At 54.2% G+C, this 19,273-nt stretch overlaps 1 protein-coding gene and 1 long non-coding RNA gene across 7 annotated transcripts in view; one reads left to right on the top strand and one right to left on the bottom strand.

Moving 5' to 3' along the window:
* The window catches only part of MBP (myelin basic protein), a 121,681-nt gene that overhangs the window by 72,074 nt on the left and 30,334 nt on the right, over window positions 1-19,273 (top strand). For 3 of the 5 annotated variants that reach the window (XM_033406130.2, XM_049697668.1, XM_033406131.2), the window contains exon 4: window positions 6,588-7,009. In XM_033406130.2, coding sequence (XP_033262021.1) covers window positions 6,588-7,009 — 422 coding nt within the window. Of the gene's footprint in view, window positions 1-6,587; window positions 7,010-13,544; window positions 13,623-19,273 lie in introns of all 5 variants that reach the window. The other 2 variants (XM_033406129.2, XM_049697667.1) reach the window with 1 other exon arrangement.
* LOC125961196 (uncharacterized) overlaps window positions 1-19,273 on the bottom strand; it is a 42,301-nt gene that overhangs the window by 1,591 nt on the left and 21,437 nt on the right. The gene's annotated exons all lie outside the window — the stretch shown is intronic.

Genomic DNA, 19,273 nt, shown 5'->3' on the forward strand with positions numbered 1-19,273 from the left:
CAGGAGGGAAAGGATTGGGACGGCGGGGTCCCGGTGACCTCCTGAGCACTGCCTGAGCTCCTAGGAGCCCTGGTGCCGGCAGCTTGGACGTGAACTGTACGAACCCCAGCAATTCCTTAGACAATCGTCTCTACTTCAGGCCCTATAAAAGGTAACCAGGAAGCAACTTGCGGTGGGCTTCTATGGGGCCTCTATAGGAGATTGTAGCCGGGTACACTGTCTTTGTCAGACCCACCAGGAAGAAGTGGCAGAGACAGTAAACTGGAAATCCATGGTTTTGAGCCAGGAAAAATCCCTGTGATGGGGGACAGACCTAGCAAATCAGTTCAATTGTGACTTTAGTTTCTGGGTGATTTTTTTTCCTTCTGTAATTTAAAATAGTCAACTAAAATTATCGTCTGGGCTACAAACCTAATTAGATAGGCCACCAAAAACAATTGTTTTTAAAACCAAGCAAAAAAAATGTAGGTACAGCCAGTGAGTCTGATCCCTCAAAATGAAGAAACAGATTTTATTTTCTATCAAAATATCTGAGTGGATGTCATGCGGGGGAAAAGTGTATATGTATAATATATACTGAAAGCCCCTCTGTGGGAGCTTGTTAGAGGTCGGTGGCAAAGCGAGAAGCTCTGAGGGGTTCAGTAGAGGCAGCATGGTGTTCGGGTTTTGGGACGTCTGCACGGGTCGGGGGGAGTCTGTTGGAACCCTGGCGCGTCCCAGCCCTGCCCCTCCCAGGAGGCCACCAGCAGCGCTGGACCCAGAGCCTCCACTCGAGGTGGGCCTGTGAGGCGTCTGTGGACAGATGCAGCCTCTTGGGTCAAAAAGTGACCTGAAGACATGGCCCGGCCCTTTATTCTGAGATGATGCCTTTCCTGTTCTTTTGATACCCAAATTCCCTTTCTTTCTTTAGTGAAATGTAGGCTAGTACGTGGTAGTTACTTGTTTTCTCTTTATAGCTTAGCTGTAAATAAAATAAAAGCTTCTCGAAGCTCTGGATATGCCAGTGTGAAGACCTCACCCCCAATTTTTACTATTTTACTGGTCTGTGAAGTCTGGGAACCTCCTGTTGAGATGGGAATGATGCCTGTAAACAAACCCACAGTGATGCTTTGCAGTGGGCTAAGCCTCTACCACACATTTTTAAAGTCTGTTATTGGCAAAACCTCTAATTGGGTGAGTGATGGTCATTTTTACCGTTTCCAGTCTCATTAAAGATCTGATCAGCCGTGAAGATGAAATTTTATTGAACTTCCCTGACGATTCCTTATGGAAGGATGATCCCTTACGATCGATCCCTCTCTAATCATAGGAAGAAATGTTAAATTAATTTTAGTGAAAAGAAGAAACTTCTATCTTATTGATAGAAGGTTTTCATTTTGTCGTTAACTTTAACAGACTGACACACTCACGGAGGGGATTTCTGTATTATGTGTTGTTCTGGTTTGATGAGCGATACAGCCCTGCCTGAGAAACTGAATACATCCTTTCTATTCCTGTTGACCTGAGAGCCTGTGGCATTTGGAGAAACGGGCAAACTCAGAAGGTGAAGCCGCAGCCCATGCTCACGCTGACCCCTCCTGATAGACTCAGGATGTTCCCATGGTGGTGGGAACAGAGCTGCCCGCCCGGGTCAGCCCAAAGCTGGGAAAAGCCCTGAGTTCCAGCGGGACAAGTGCTGTCCCCGCAGGCGCGGCTTCCCGACGAGAGCACTCAGGGCCACAGGACACCGGACACCGAGGGTGGCAGACACCCGACACCACCACGCGCTCCAGGTCATCAGCATCTTTGACAGTGAACTTCCCTGATAATTACGTGCTCTGAGCTTGGGTGAACAGGAGGTGTCACTGACCGCGTACACTGCTCGGTTAAAGGGCAAACCTAGTTACTGGGAGAATGAATAACTCACTGCCCACTCCACCCCGGCCTGTTAAAAAAAAGAAAAATGCAGAATGGGGGGCCATCCTATGGCTTCTGACTTTCTGGGTCTGGGGTGCGCCTTGGCATCTGTGTGTGTCCTCACGTTTGTACGCACACACGCGTGCACGCATACATGTGGTTTTGATGAAAGTTGGTGATGGAATATGATTTCCATGGCTGTGATGGAAAAAAGCATAAGACACACAGTCTAGGTAAAAACAGTCGTATTTAAATATAGAACAAGATTCACTTCATCATCACAATTTGAGATGATCTTATATGAATATGTGGTGTGTGTCGTTTTCTGGTTATAGCAAAAATGATATGGAATCATAGAAAATAATGATTTTCAGGCTTCCTCAACTCAGCTTTTTTGGGTGTTAACAGTCATTAACATATTCTGCCAAGAGCAGCTGATGTAGTAAATTGTGGGCAGATGTATGCGTGCAGGTCAGGGTGGGGGGGAACGGAGCCCCGCAGAGTGCTGGGGGCTTCCAGGGCCGTGTCTTGCAGGAAGGGCCCAGGCTGGGCTCTTAGCTCAGGATGGCAGCGCTCTAGGATGTCCCTCCATCTCTCCCGGTCAGTCCCTCTGTTAAACAGAAACGTTTTAGCCATCGGTCATCTGCAGTTACATGTGACCCTGAGAGGCAAAACCTAGTGCCAGTTCAAGCCAGCAGGGGCTGGTGCAGGCTTGCGGGGCGCCCAGCTGGGGATGGTCTGCGGTCGGCAGAACGTAGACGGCAGCTGGGGACCCAGAATGAACATCACCGCCTCCGTCGAGTCCTGTTTCACTTTTCTCCGCCTCGGTTTCCCCACATGAGTAAAAGGGCTGGTAAAACGACCTGCCTCGCGGGGTTGCTGGTATGCCCAGAGCATCAGCGAGCGCTCAGCTTTCCCTGTGGGCTGTGACCGGACACTGCATTTACCGGAGGGGTGGCCCTGGGGCGCACCCAGCATGCCTGATCCCTGCGTGTGCTGCTGAAACGGGCTCGAGGTGCCGGAGGCCAGCACGTGGCTGCCCCTCCCCGTTCAGGACCGCAGATACCAAAGGCGGCTCGGGGCCCTTGCTGCGGAGCACGGGGGTCAAGCTCAGCCTCCAGGGCCCTTCTCGGTGACGCCCTGCAAGCCCTGTTTCTGGGCAGGTGGGACGCTGAGGACCCACAGGCCCGAGTAATGCTGCCGAGACCTTGGGCTGGAGCCTCCCTCGGGTGGTGACACCTGTGAGTTGCTCTAAAGAGTAAACACCGCCCCAAGGTCGCCATCCTGCTCTGTGGGGGGGTCTCTGAAGGCCCCAGAAGCCACCCTCCAGCCGGTGACGTCCTCTGCTCCTTAGAGACGGTCCAGGGAGCAATTCGTGATTTAATATCTCCACCCCCAGAAGTCCAGTGCACTTCCCTAAGTTTCCTGAGGTCATTTTAGCCATTAGATGGAGGTGGGGTTTTTTAAGACATTTGTGCAACTTCCTGTAGAATTTGTACAGTAATAGAGGATTATAAGTGCATGTTTGGGCAGTAGAGCCAGACCTGTGCCTCTCACATTGTGCAGTAGAGGCTTTGCTCCAGGCAGAGTCTAAAGAACTCTGCCCTGGGCTTTAACTCGATTAAAGCTGTTATTAATTGACAAATTGAAACTGCCCTTGTCCTAACCCAAAATGCTGCAGATCCACAGATTTTAGCTTCTCCCTGTGCTCCTTGCGTCCTGGGAGAAGCTACTTTCAGGACACAAACGCCCTTCTCTGTGCCTCACAAACACCCATATTCAGAGACACAAAAGCCAACTGTTGTAAAAATATTAGCATTCAGAGGCGCTTGTGTTTCGTTAATGCATTTAATCATGTACAATATAGCGACTGTTTCCCCTTTACATTTGCATTAATTTATGTCAGCCACAGAATCTAAAGCACAGCTTGAAAATCAGGCTCTTTCTGTTGCAACCTATAAATCAGGATTGCATCCCTGCAAAAATCTACAGCTTTGCGCCGGCCACAGCATTCTTCATGGTGCTTTTTCACGTTGCTGCGATACAGTGAGGGATTGGATATGTGATAAATATCGGTGTTCTCATGTGGTTCAAGTAACCAGTGGTCATAAAAGACGTGGCATATTTGTAAGGCCTGTAGCGTGGCCGGCGTTAGGCACACCTGAGAGCTGTGTGCACCCTCTTAGCAGCAGAAAAAAGACCCCGGGATCACAGGGTCTGGCTGTTTGCCTGGTACTTGGTCTCCGGCAAACGTTTATGATACCCCTTGGGAGCCAGTTACTCTGCTTTGGAAACAGAAGTCAATATACTGACTGCACGATGAGTGTCACCCACGGGACAGTCTCTTGACCCCTGTGACTTTGTTAAAGGAGTGTGGAATCCCTCGGGTTTTGTTATTTATATATTTGTGGAAGTAGGGGTTGTAGATATAAAAACTCCCCCGCATACATGTAACAAAAGGAAAGACCCTGTTGCAATCATCCCCCAGACACGTGCCGTTCCTTCCTGGCACCCCAAGGACATGACCTTGGCCCTGCGCCCTACCTCTCCCTTGACCATAGCCCCTCCCACCTGCACTCACCCTGCAGGCCGAGCCTTCTCCTCCCTTGAAGTCTGGTCCCACCCACACCCCAGTCCTTGGCTGTCTCTGGGCACTTTCTGCGAAGAAAACCCTTTGCCTCAGCCCTTGAAGCCCTGCATAGTCTGGCTGGCCTGTCTTGAATCCTTCTCCTCTCACCTCTTCCCTCCACCATCCCCTCCCCTTTCCTCCATCATCCCCTCGCCCCCTCCCCCCACCATCCCCCTTCCCCATCTACCCCCCTTCCCGCTCAGCACCTTAAGCCTTGCACGCTCGGGCTCCAGGCCTTCCTGCTTCTCCCCAGGGAACAGGCCAAGCTCGTTCCTGAGGACCCTGTCCTGGGCGTCCTTCTCTGCAGAAGTCCGTCCCCCCACCCCCCGGCCACCCTGCCACCCCCAGCCCCGTCCTTGGCCCACACTCCCGTGTCATCCAGCGGTCCCCTCAGGGGGCCTTCCTGATGCCCCTTATCCTGCTGTTTCTTTTCACACCATTACTCAACATGAAACTACGCATTGTGTCTGTGTCCTGTGGCAGCCACACAAATGACCGCAAACTGGGCGGCTGAAAACAATAGGAATTTCTACCCTCTCGGTTCCCAGGTGTGGGCAGGGCAGTGCTCTCCCCGAAGACTCGGGGAGAGGGTCTGCCCCGGGTCACCTGCCTCCCCGTGTTCCCGGCAACCCTGTCTTGTACACACACCAGGCCACGGTCTGCTTCCATGCCACGTGGCCTCTGTGTGTGTGTGTCTGCGTCCAAATCCCCCTCTTCTCACAGGGACACTGGTCATTGGGTCAGGGCCCACTCTACTCTAGTGAGACCCCATCGTAACTAGATTACATCTGCAAAAGACCTAACCCTCAAATAAGTTCACATTCACAGGTACTGGGGACGAGGATGTAGACACACCATTTGGGGGGGACATTATTCAACCCATAACGTTCGTTTTCATCTGTGTTCATGCGACAAGGACCATATCTTGTTCGCCTAGTGCAGGGGACATGACACTTGCTAGGTGCTTGGTAAGGATGGGTGGCTGGGTGGGCGGATGGACGGGTGGATAAGTGGATGGACCGGTGGATAAGTGGATGGACGGGTGGATAAGTGGATGGAAGGATGGATGGACGGGTGGACAAGTAGATGGACCGGTGGATAAGTGGATGGAAGGATGGATGGACGGGTGGATAAGTAGACAGACGGGTGGATAAGTGGATGGACGGGTGGTTAGTGGATGGATGGGTGGATAGTGGATGGATGGATGGATGGGTGGGTGGTCGGATGCTGCTGGTAAATGCTAGTACATAGACTTCTGGGCAGTTTGATGGATGGATAGTGTGAGTAAAGCCACATTTGCCATAGGTAAGTAATAAACCTTGGAGAAGAACCTAACTACATGACATTCATTTATACCCACCCGTGGTAACTGAGAGCAAGATGGAGGTATTGTCATTCTCGAGAGAAATCCTGTGTATTTTTGTAAAAAGCTAAGGGAGGACGGTGCGCCACGTGAACTACCCCGTCTCCACTTAAACTTTCTGATTGCTGCTGCGTACAGAGGAGAAGCCAAACCAAAGTGTCCTGAACAAGCAGCTCTCTCATGCAAGAGGCCTCTCGTGGACTCCGGGTACTGAAGAGTTCTAAATGCCCCATTTCTTTAAGGCATGAATTGCAAAAGGTGTGGGCAGTTCCACTTTTAGCAAGAATGCTAAAAATACCTTTTGTCAAATAAGTGCTCCCAACACGCTTTGCTTAGGCACCAGTAGCCTTTTAGATGACAAACGTGCCGTCAAGGCACCTGCAACCCTGGAGCCCCCCAGGGCAGGCGTGGCAGCACCTAGGGGAGATTGTGTGCCTGGCCCTGTTTGCTCGGGAAGGCCCAGTGCCGGATCTGGAGCACCTGAGACAATTCCCAGGGCCTCTGAGACAGAGAGCCGCCGCCAGGATGCTCGGGCCGGATGGGCTCTGCCCAAGGCAGTCCGGGGCCGCGTGGAGCTCCTGGCGCCTGCGCACCCTGTGGATTTGATAGGAGACGGCCGGTTCCCCAGCCCGGGAAGAAAGCAGCATTGTCCGTGCCCCGCTTTGCACAGCCGTATTCATATCTCACTGTTGTTTGCAGATGTGGACCAGAACAATGGGATGCCCTTGCAGGACACAGCGGTGACAGACTCCAAGCGCACAGCGGGCCCGAAGAATGCCTGGCCGGATGCCAACCCAGCTGACCCCGGGGGCCGCCCCCATTTGATCCGCCTCTTTTCCCGAGATGCCCCAGGGAGGGAGGACAACACCTTCAAAGACCGGCCCTCAGAGTCAGACGAGCTCCAGACCATCCAAGAAGACAGCGCAGCTGCTCCCGAGGGCCTGGATGTGATGGCGGCTCAGAAGAGACCCTCCCAGAGATCCAAGTACCTGGCCTCGGCAAGCACCATGGACCACGCCAGGCACGGCTTCCTCCCCAGACACAGGGACACGGGCATCCTCGACTCCCTCGGCCGCTTCTTTGGCGCGGACAGGGGTGCACCCAAGCGGGGCTCAGGCAAGGTGAGCTCTGAGGAGTAGAGGCGCATGCAGGTCGTGCCTCCCAGGTGGTGTAAGCAGAAAAGGAAGGGACTCTGCAGGTGAACTCAGCCGTTAGAGGGAGTACAGCCTCCGTGCTGTCTGGGGAAACGTGCTGTCCTTGCTGGAGATGCTTACGGGTTCCTGGGAGGGGCCTGGGTCACGGCTTTCGATTTTTCCACCCTCTCTCCCCTGCTCACCAGGGATGCGGTCAGGATGTGGTCCGGGAAAGGAGGACGTTCTGAATTCACATCTCCAGGGTGGTGTGGACGTGGGCACTGTGGTCTTTTGTGTCTTATGCTTGGGGGCTTTAGGGCTGACGTGGCTTCTGCTGCCCCCGCTTCGGGGCTCCACATTGGGCTATTGCCAACGTTTTCCTGGACTCAGTGCCGCTAGCTTCGTGTTGCTTTGCAACAATGATGTGATTGAGGACGTTGGAACAAACTCGAAATTTAAATTCGCCTTGAGCAGACGTTCTCTTTTGTCTGAGTTGTTTAGGGAAATAAATGAGTGTGAGGGATTAAATGAGTGCGTCTGTGAATCAAAACTGTATTAGTTTGTTATTCCATTCATTTGAATGTAGAATTTGTGAAGTTTCATTATTTAAATGTTCTGTAGATAAAAATGTGTCACAGGAGAAAATTGCTCCTATTGTGGTCCGGTTTGTGAAAGTGGCTTCTGGACTAGATTGTGAAGAGATCATCTGTGGCTGATGCGTCATTGAAAAGCTAATCCCCAAGTGGCATTCCGACAGCAAACACATGGCATGCGCGGCACCTGGAGTTTAGAGTGTTGGATAGCTGGGTGATTTTGGAAGGAGTGAGGTTTTTCAAAAAAGCCCCTGGTTTATTGGGTGTGCTCACAAAACACCTAAGATGCAGCTTTGCTTCTGGCTGTGCCCTGTGCTTATTCTGAAAGGCCTTTGGGAAGTTGTAAGGGGCTTTGAGTCGAGTGTGGAGCAGAGGCCCTTTCATCGTGGTCCTATAACATCATCAACACTGGGGCACTGGGAGTTCAGGAGTTTCTCGAATTTGCTTTAGTCTCTAACTACAGTTCTTAAAATTAGTGACGATCCTGAAATGGTTGGAGATAAACACAGATGTCAGCTGCGCCTTTTGTGTGGTGTTAAAGGAGCGCTGAGCTTTCGGGGACCTGCTGGGAGCTGAGATCTGTCACGTGACACGTGGCAGGACTTCCTGTGAATAACTCCATGTACCTTTTGTGCTTATAGAATTCATTTTCTGATTGGTTTCTTCAGTGTCCTGTAGTTGGGGGCAGTCTTCCCTCACCCTGAAATGTGGGTCCTCTCACCTATTTCTAATGCCGATTTCCATCCGAGATGCTTTATCAAGCACGGCTAGCAAACCACACCAGACCCTGACTGCCTAACCAAGTCTTGTTATTATGCAAAGCACCCCGTATGCATGCTGCGTCGACAGTTTTGAAACCTTAAACTCTTCTGCTTAACCCAAAGAACAGGAAAAATAGATTTAAACTGTGCAGAAGAGATGAAGCAGTTGGATATAGCATATATTGCAAAACAAGCTTCATTTCGGTGGTAATGGGTTAAGTTAAAATCAAATCGTGAAAGCGTTTATGTCGACTGTTGTGACCTCATCTCAAAATGAATATATATTAGACATACCTGTTTTTCTTCCTTTATGTAAAAGTACAACTTTGATTGCATCAAGTCTGATATTCTTCAACATTTTCAAAGAAAAGATTCCAGCCTCAGAAGTAGGCATCCACTTCACAAAGTAGTCTTGCTAGGTTATCAAGGATTCAGAGAAATCAAAACATTTTCACAGGATTTTTAAACATAAAAACAACGTTTAAATAATGGATTTAGAACTTTTGAAGTATCAATTCTGTTCACTACTGTATGTTGAGTAAAGAAGATTTTCGAATGAGCAGCCTTGCCCTTTGATGCCAAAGAAATCCATTAGAGTTCGAATGCAAAATCATATCCGTAGTTGCTTATTGCAAACCCAGGCTAGGGATACATTCCTGTCGAGTAGCTTTGCTGGAAATGCGCAGTGGGCCTTACTGGCAGCCTTACTCAGCTCACCTGTCTTACTGTGGATTCTTTGTTCACTTTTAAACACTGGAGGAGTAAGCATCACACACTCTACACCCAGTGACACACCCGCAATGGCCTAGAAGCCTGCGGTATTTATCGGTGTGGGCTTATTTTTTGGTTTTGATCTTATTTCTGCTTTGCTCTGTTTATAAATCAGGAGAGCCCTCCTTGTATTAGGTGCTAGAAAGGTCCTTTGGATTGAAGCGCGTGAAACTGATGGGAGCCCTTGGCTCCCGGAACAGGGGCTGTTTGTCGCCTGCCCCCCTCCTCCGAGGGCACGTGGGGTGGCCCCTGGGTGAGCAGCGGCAGCGCCCCCTGCCCTGGGAATGCACCAGCACACCCACCCTCTGTGCGGCCGGGAGTTGACATTCGAGCAAAGCGCTCACAAATTCCTTGAGGCGGCATATACTTCCGAGAGAGCTGTACATGAAACGTGCATTCACGAGACCACGCGCCTTTGTGGCAGGAAGAAAGAAAGGCGGATTGTTGCCTTTAAGAACCAGGTTTCCAAGTCCCTGGAACCTGGGGCCCTGTGAGGAATGGGCGGGTGGTCAGGACGGAGATGCCACTGCGTTTGGTCAGTTTTAGCAGGTGGAGGGGGTCCCCTAAGCTGCCCCACCTACCCACCCGTCAGACCCGCCGCTCCGGGGCCAGCGCTGTACCCTCAGGCTTAACAGCAACATCGTGACCCGTTAGCTTGGGCAATAGCCAGGGTGGCCGCAATGATGTGACACCCGGACACCCCCCAGTAGGGATGCAAGGGGACAGGCCTGTACCGCCGTCCTCTGCATCAGTCTGCTTTCCTACAGGTGTTTTACAGCAGGTTTCTGTACTGGTGGTTATACCTGTTTTCCTCTGTTGACTACAGTCAGAGCTGCATTTACAACCTGCTGCTCTCAGCATGCGTCTGTCGTCAGCATGCAGCATGACCTCCCTGCCTCTAACCTTGATCGTGTGGGATAAGAACGCTTGCTGTCATTCAGTGCCCCGGGGTCTAAGCAGTCTTGCAAGTTAATCACAATGTCCTGTTCCCTGCCTTTTTTTCCACTGCATTTCAATTTCACTGAACACATTTTAGTTCTACGGTAACAACTCCTCACCGTTAACATGGCACCCTAATGTTAGCGATGTATTCTGTAACCCCCCGGGGAGGGTGACAGTTGGAGGTGACAGGAAGGACACGGCAGGCAGTGTCTGAGCAGGGTGCCCCGCCCCGTGTGAGTCTAGCCCTGAAGTCGGGGCCGGCGGAGCTGCACTCGCTCATTTCAGCCGAGAGTGTCCACTCGCGATGCAGCGATGCACGAAACACGGATCTCAGCTAACGTGCGTCTACGTGGCCACGACCCAGCCGCTCAGTACATCCGTTTGCCAAGAGTCTTTCTAGAGAAAGATCCCTGTATGCTGGGTATATGTGTTTCTGCGCCCAAACACTTGTTGAGATTTCCTACAGGAATTCCTTCTGACGTGTCATTCCCCTGATCAGTTAGGGAGCCATTACTGATCGGCTCCCAGCGCTTTGCTGTGTCCTCCTGTGGCCTCACTCCTCCGCTGTCTTTAACCAGGCGAGAGGGAAATCGGAATGGTGCGCCCCTGTGTTGGCAGCCTTTGGCTGCGTCCTCTGAGTGAAACGTTTGTAGATTATGTTGATGTATTTAATGCTGATTGCCTTCTGTGATTGTATTCCGATTTGATTTTGTGATGACCTTTTTGCTTTTTATATATTTCTTCCTTTTTATGCATTTATTAAACATTTTAACAGACTAATTGCATGTGATTTTTTTAAGTTGTCTTTTTTGGTGACCCTCCCTTTACTACTTTACACACGGTGTAACTGGTATTTTCATGACCTTCTGACACAACAGGTGAGTCTGGCGGCCCAAGCACACCCTTCTGCGGACTGTTCTCGTTCTGCCTGAGGCTTTTACTGTTTCTCTCAAAGCACCGTCCTGTACACGTTGGGGGAAATGACTGTATTCTCCCCTGTGCCTGGGACATGGGACCCTCAATAGCATTTACTGAGTGATTGAGCACAGGAAAGACGGCCCCCGCCTGGGCTCCCTGGGAGGGTACATACCAGGGGGTAGAAGAAACAGCGGAGAATCTGAACGTAGAGGCAGGCTGGTTCTTTTAAGGATGACAGGTAGTTTGTGAAATTGAGGGTAAGTTCGGGGTTGCTGGTGAACTAGAAATAAGTGCAAAGACATGGGATTAATTTCGATCTGTCTCCCATTCATCTGTGCCCGTACCCTGCCACCAGACCCTGTCCTAACTCATCTCCTGTTAAACTCACTTCCATGTTATGGTGTTGCTTTCCATCATCGCTGATGTTCCTTTTGGTAGAAGGCACAGGCAATTCCTACCGGTTGGTGGAGAGCTTAGCTTGACATCTGAGGGAATATCTCATCATTAGGGCAAGAAAACACTCCCTCGATCTCTCGTGGAAATCACTAAGTATGGATTTAGCATCCCAGAATTGGAGAAATCTCTTCTCACACTCTGGTTTGATAGGTTATCTTAGAGTTTTTCCATTATGGACATCACCACACTCTTAAGCACTCGGGAAGCGTCCTGCTCCATGAGAAACAGTAGTAGGCGGACAGGGTGACACGCGGCTTCCAGAAGAGGCCTTCCTGCCTTTTCTCCTCCTGCCCTGCGGGTGCCCCACTCCTTCTGCTGGAGATGCTCTCCCTTTGATCCTGAGCACGTCTGGACGCAAGGTGGAGAACCTTCCTCTGCTCTCACACAGACAGACAGAGCTGTCTTCCGTCCTCCTGCCACCGCAGGAGAGGCAAGCCGTCAGGGAGGCATCCGTGGGCCAGTCTGTCGCCCAAGGGGCCACCCCATCTCAGAGCCGTGGGCCATCCCTGCCCCAGGCTGCGTGGCCAGTGCCCAGGAAGCCGGGGTGGCAGTAGAGGGGCCTTAACACCAGCCCCCAGAGCTGCCTGAAAATGTCGCAGAGAGATTGACCTCTTCATTAAGAAGGGATGTGGTCTTAAATAGAGGACTAGAAAATTCTTTGCCTTTGGACCAAGTGTAGGCATGGACCACAGGCCATTTTTGAGGGTTTTCACCCTCAGTGGGGACAGCCTGGCCTCATCAAGGCAGAGAATCCACAGGCTTATCCACTGAGGTGTGCTTCTAAGCAGGTACTCAGTGGTCTTATTTAAGTACCCAATACCGTGCATCAAAGTCGCCAGTACTTCTTGCTAGTATTGAAATAGCCTCTCCCAAGCGGAGACAATTGATTGTGAGGTGCACAGCTAAGTACACGCTCACCACGGATTTGCCTCTGGAAACCCTAGTGTGTTCACTTTACAGTAATATTTCTAGAATGCATAATATTTTCCTGTGTCATAACTACTGCTTATTTCCATGCATAACCGACTATTAACCTGGTTTTTAAAACTCCATTTCATCTGTAGCCAATGTAAGACATCCCTTGAAACCTATTACACTGATTTCACCTCTTGACCCCTATGAGGCTCTCTGTCTCTGTCTCTGTCTCTCTCTCTCCCTCTTTCTCTCTTGCCATTTTGCTATGGCAGGTCAAAAGAGAGGAACTTCTTGCAGGCCCCTTACGTTGGTCCTGTAATACTATTCTCTCCACCACATCCCTCAACGTTGGTTGATTCGGCAGAAACTGTCTCGTAGCCGATAGAACAGAGAAAGCACGCTCAGTTAGGAGCAAATACTCTTCAGGAAGATTTATAACACTAGAGTTCAGGCTCGTTCAAAGCTCATGAAGCAACTTCAGGTCCCTATTAATATTACTATTAAGCTCCTAAATGCCACCGACAGCAAAGAAGAACGGCCGTGAGAAAGCCTAACTCCAAGTGGTCGGCTAGGATGCCTTCTGAGCGCTCTGTTGCTCTTGAAGTGGTTCCCTTCTACTGTGGAACAGACTGAGGGGACCCAACTGAGAGCCACAGGTAACCGCACAGAGCAGGAAAGACTTCTACTTGTAAATCCAGAGCAGAAGCTAACACACTTGCTCTAAAAGAAAAATAAAATAAAATAAAACCCCCCAGAGTGTAAAATCTATCCCATTACAGACTCAGAAAAGCCCTTTCAGCTCTTCACATGAAGCTGCCTTGGAAATCGTACATGTCTGGTGCCGGCAACATTTTTAAGGAAATTTGGTCACATAATGAGCTATAGGCCCCCAGAATAGACTCCTGGAAATAACTGTTCCCTAAACCTTTCTCCTTCCTCCTTTCTCTCTGTCGTCCCTCCTCCTGCCCCCGAGCCCTCAGGGGCTGTCCCCTGATATCTGCCCTCCCCGTGTCCCCTGAGCCCCGGCCACTGGCTGGTCCATCCTCCATCACCGTCACGTGCCTCATCCTCTAATCTTCACCGTCCGCTCGCCCGCCCTCCTCCCTGCCGCCAGGAGCTCACCCGCTGGAGGACATGGACTCAGTGGCCGCTCTGTCCCTCTGGCAGGTCCCGTGGCTCAAGCAGAGCGGGAACCCTCTGCCCCCTCATGCCCGCAGCCCGCCCGGGCTGTGCAACGTGCATCAGGTAAGACGGCTCCGCCCGGCGGCCGCGGCCATACCGCGGGGACGGCGCAGGTGCTGCCAGGGCCTCGCTCCCCCCCCACGGGAGTCTTGGAAAGTCGCGTTTGTCAGACCGAGCAGGGCAGCTCCTGAGGGGAAGCGAGCAAAGGAAAATGTGCAAAGACGGAAGGGGGCGTCCTCGCGAGGGATGCGCGGCCTCGACTGGGGGTCCCGCCCAGACGGAGGTGGGACCAGGGTGAGGACAAGCTCCTGGAGCGAGCCTGGCCCCCAAGGTGGCCGGCAGCCATGGCCTTGACCCGCCTGTGGTCCCGTCTCCTCCGAAAACTGGCGCCTAGCGGACACGGAGCGCCCGCCGAGTACGAGGTGAGTGAGCTCTTCCAGGCGCCAGCCCAGCTGGTCTTCCCCGGGGGAGGACCTCCTTCCCGGCTGCCCCTCGGAGCTCGTAGGGACCGTAGGGACAGCCACGTGGACGGCGGGCTGGGGCGACCCCGGGGGAGGCGCGCGATCAGCCCGGGTCAGACTCAGCTCGCGGGGAGGGCACAGCCCCGCCCGGACCTCTGCTCTGGGACCCCAGCAGGCGCTGTGCCCGGGCATCGACCGGCCTTACCAACCTCGGGAAAGCGCAGGAGGTTGAAACCACGTGGCACGCGACAGGAAAGCTAGTTCTGACTGAGCCCCGAGGGTGAGGATGGGGCCCCAGGAGACCCGCTTGGGGATCTTCCTCTTCAAACGAAGCAGAGGGGGCCAGGGGAGCGGGACCCAGGCAGCCGGGAGCTGTGCCCGCAGCTGAGACCCACCGCGGAGCCCTCTGCCCCGCACCGGACGGTGTGACCACAGGGGCCTGCGGGACCGGCTGGTCCCAGGGGAGGAGCGGATCCATATGACGTAAAGGGTCGGCTCCCAGACGTCGGTCCGGGGGAGGCTGGCAGAGCGGCCGCAGAGCCCAGGGCCCGAGCCCGTCGTAGGACCCAGCCACGGGAGCGGTGCCGGGGCCGCTGGCTGCCGGGAGGGACTTGCCGTCAAGCCCCCTCGGGTGGGCAGGGGCGCATCTCCAGGTGACAGCTGCAGTGGGGCTAGAGGGGTGCTGCCGCCGAGCCCGGGTTTCACGGGAATCGCGTTTCAGTTGTGACCATCGTGCTCACCGGCGCAGAGGGCCCCTCGGTGGCTCCTCAAAGCAAACAGCCCCATCCCCGGGGAGGTCGAGAGGGCCCCGTGCCCCTGGAGGCACACGACCTCTGGGGCCCTCGGGCCTTGCCTGGTCCAGACTCAGCCTCGAGGAAGCCAGGGCTGGGCCCCAGAGGCCTTCTGGGGGGCCCTGGGCTCCCAGGCCGAGTGCGGAGAGCTGGGGCGGACGCTCCCTGTTTTCTGGCACTAGGGATGCGGGCACGCAGGCGGGGACCCACGTGCTCCTTGTGCCCGAAGCCACTGGGACCCCCGTCCTCTCCTCCATGGGACACGTCGCCGTCAGAAAGCAGGCCTGCTCCACCAAGAGGCAGAGACATTGCCAGAAACCCCAGATGCAGTGCAGGGCGCGGAGGGCCAGAGGCCAGGGCTTTGGCATTTGGGGATGTCAGGAAACTTACAGAACGATTCTTCTCTGTTGGTGGAAGAAGGGCCGCAGCCCCACCCTCCACAGCTTCATCCCAGACAGACCTCTGTGCCCGCACGTACACAACTGGCCAGAAATGCACGAGGTCCACACAGCAGCCCCAGGGACGCAGCATGGGGGCCGGGCGTCCACGGCCTTTGCCTTTGCTGTCTGTTCACTGTGTCTTCCTCCGGCACGCTGCATTCTTCAGTATTTCCAGAAAGAGCTTATGTTTCTCGGAGTGTTAACGGCCCCGGACACAGGAGAGCACTGAAGGGCCAGGTGGCACGAAGTGGTTTGAAAATACGACAAAGGGCACATGGAGTGGGCTTGCGGAGGGGACAGGAGCCGTGGGGTGAGGCCATGGCCGGAGGGCTGACGCAGGGGCTGGGGATGGCGGTGCAGGACCACCGGGCGGCTCGGGACCGAAAGCTTCCTCCTTCTTCCCCTGTGGTTCAGAAACTTAAAGTCGGTGAGCGATGTCGGGCTGGCGTCCTGCACCCGGACCTCCTTCTCTCTGTCTGTCTGTCTCTCCGAACAAACACACCAGGAAGGGTGGGAGAGCCCCACCTACTACACGTCAAGGAACAAGTGGGCTCAGCACTGTGGCTGCGCTTCCAGGACTGGGTCCCCTGCGAGGAATCCCTTGATTCCAGGAGCCTGAACACTTCTCTTGATTCTGACACAGGGCTGACCTTGAGGGCTGGAAGAGGACCATGGAAGATGGGAAGCCCGAGGCCACGCATGAAATAATATTTGATACCCAAAAGCAAGCTGGGAAAGCACGAATTCCAAGGCAGAATCAAGGAGCAAATATACAACAGGGAAGACAGCTCCGTGGGGAGACAGGCAGAGCCTTTCCTCTGGTTTCTCCATCATGTCACCCTGGCTCCGCACGGCTGGGCCTCTGGAAACTGCACGACCCAGAGCGCCTGGCGCCTGCGGATGGAAGGAGCTGGAAAGGTGCCCAGGGCGGGGAGCGCGGAGCAAGTGCCTCGCCCGAGTAAACCCCGTCCCACCCACACCTGCACGTCTGGGCCCTGGAGATGCAGGAAGAACAGAGGGGAAAGCCCCTGTTCCCACGCCTGTCAGCTGCTCTCACTGGCTTCCTTAAGCCCCTCTGCCTGCATCCCACAAACCCCAGGAACCGGTCCTCGCAGCCTGGAGAGGACACTGCCTGGATGCCCGGCCCGGGAGGTGCCCAGGGGTTCGTCCAGAGCCGCCCTGCCCGCTGTGATCCCCCAACCAACTGTCCCCAGGATGCTCGGGGGGTAAGGAGTCGGACTCTTAGCACCTGGACAAGCACAGGGTAAGGATGGAAACACGCGTGGGAGGTCTGAGTCCACTGCCCAGCCTCCGTGTGTCTGCTTTGAGCCTCCTTTCCTGGCCTGAAAAGCACACCAACATCAGAAATAACCGTCTGTCCTGCCGACGCCCCGGGCCCCCGTGCTGATGGAGAGAAACATCCGGAAGCTGCCGGCGCATCGAGGGCGCGTCAGGCCTGCTTCCCGCAGGGACCCTGCGAGGCTGCCCCAGCTCTGGCCGTCAGCTCCTGGGTTCCTGCTCTCAGGCCTCAGCTTCCTCACCCAGAAAGCAAAGGGGTCAGAGTCGGTGACTGCAAACATCTCTCTGAAGACTGAGACTCCATGGTTATTTCCTCAAGTCTCCAGGGACCTGCCGTAAGCCCAGCCCCGCCAACCCCGAGGTGCTCAGGGTGACTCCGTGCCTTAGGCTTGTGGGCTCTTGTTCTGCTCCCGGGAAGCACAGCCCCCAGACCCCAGGCGTCACTCACATGGAAGGCCTTCCAGAGGCTTCCCTCGTATTTAGTCGTCAGGTTTTCTCAATAGATTTCTTCATGATGCCCAAGCAAATGGCTCTGACCAGAGCTGGGTGGCTTTGATGGGTCCTGGAGGTCTGGCCATGGGGACCCAGAGCAGAGCGAGTGGGACCCTGCCCACCTGGGCGGAGGCCGACTGGCGGTCGTGGGGCCGGGCCCCTCCTGGGGAACCATGGTCTACTCCCCCCACCCCTGACGGGCTGCCCCCCAGTGCAGCTGCGCCCGGGCCTGCAGCCTTCACTTGCAGGAAAGACTGTTGCAACTTGGCTTTTCTTCCAAAATAATCTTCCGGACTCCGCATCCCTTAAAGCACTTGCTGTCGCTCTGCGCGAGGAGACTCCTGAATTCCAAGCCGAGGCGTCCGGGCTTACGCCTCTGCTGAGCTGTTTGATGTTAACGCTGGGAAGTCTTCTGCGTACTTCAGACACATTGAGGCCTTTAAAAGTGGGTGCCTGGGAGCAAGGAAAACAGTCGGAGCGGTTAAGGCCGACATCTAACCTGTCCTCCCGCCGTTTTGGAAGGCGACACGGGAGGCCTCCAAACCCACGTTCAAGAGCGTCGCTCTCGGCACCAGCCCAGGCGCCCTGAGTTCGGGAAATAGCGGTCAGCCTTCCCTGCGGGGACGACGAGCCCAGGCCTCCGGCTGTGAGCTCTCCAGGGCTGCCCGAGACGAGGAGGGAGGAGCTGCCTTATGGGACAAGGGAGGGTGGCCTGGGCACCGCAGAGGGAGCCTCATGTCCCTGGCGGGACGGCCCAGGGGCAGCCGCGCATCCTGTCTGGACGAGAAGACGGAGCTGTGGGTGGAGAACACAACGGTCTGCGGCGTCCTCGCCGATGTGGCCGCAGCTCCCAGCTCTGGCCGGGCCCTTGTCCACTGCACTGCCTCCTGTTCCACCATCCTGGCCCGCTCACCGGGGTGACAGTGGAGGCCAGGCCTCGGAGCCCCGCCTGAGTTTAACCCCCCTCGGGGGCCACGCAGCCACCACACGCTCACTGAAGGAGCGGACGCGCCGGCTATGACATGTGACACCGACTTCCTGTGTGCCAGTGTCCAGGGTGACCTCATGACCACATCCCAGGTTTCGTTCTGTCCTTGCCAGGAGGCCTCTGACCCCGATCTTTGGACGGCCGTCCCGTGGAGGCAAAGCCATTGGTGCAGAGGAGGCCGGGGGCTTCGGTTTCCTCGTTTCCGGTGAAACATCACAGAGGAAACCAGAAGCCGCCGTGCTGCCCGCAGCCCGCTGCCTTCGGCTTCACAGGCTGCTAAGAGGGTCAACTCTCCAGCTTGGAAACCGGCCCCTCTAACCACGGGCCAGGCAACAGCCCCAGCTGAGCGGAGGACCAGGGATGACCCACACCTCCGCACAGACCGCGCCCCGCCAGCCTTCTCACATGCCAGTATCTGAGAAGAAACGTGTCATCAGAACAGGTAGCAGGTCACCGAAAATCTCCACCTCAATGAAGGTCTGCCTGTGAATCTCTCCCGTAACTGAGAAAAGCCCGCTGCTGATACTGCATGGCTTTCTCTAAAGAAAGAAAAAACCCACGGCTTTAATTAAACTCCTTCGAGTCAATGATTCAGGAACAAACATATTCTTAACCTTGCCAAGGGCAAAAACGTAGGGCAAAACTGCGTAGGTCATTCAGACAGAAAAGAATTCTCTCCAGATTGCAAAATCTAAACGCCTTGACCTTGCCAGAAAAAATCTAATGCTCTCTCTTGAGGCGTATTAGAAGCTGTTTGACCAGAAATGGAGCAATTGCTTCCTCTGAAAAACATATATACACAAAACTAGGAGCATGCCCAGAAGGCCCAAGATAACCTCGTGATCCAGTGATTTCTGGGAACGGCCAGAGAGCACCGTGCGGTCAGGGTGTGGGGATTAAAACATGCCGTGTTCATCAAGACCGGCTCTGAAAGGGGGAGACTCATAGCTCGAAGAGTTTCCAGCCAGATGTGTCATGTCTTCCACAGGCCTGTGACCTTTGGGTCACATGCTCTAGTCCAGAGTACTTACTTTACTGGCAACTAGCTCAGCACCTGGGCCAGTCGCCACAGGGGCATAAAGCTGCCACAACCCGTCCTTCCAAAGGGCTAGAAGGGCAGCCAGACAGGGCAGCCACGGATAAGAGTCATTCAGCACAAGATATGCTGCTGCCTCTTTCAGTAAGTCCTTAAGGAGGACAAATCACCGCAACAAGATTTCTGAGGGCGGTGAAGGATTTTTAT

This window comes from Orcinus orca, chromosome 15, assembly GCF_937001465.1.
Source record: "Orcinus orca chromosome 15, mOrcOrc1.1, whole genome shotgun sequence".
Taxonomy (NCBI): Eukaryota; Metazoa; Chordata; class Mammalia; order Artiodactyla; family Delphinidae; genus Orcinus; species Orcinus orca.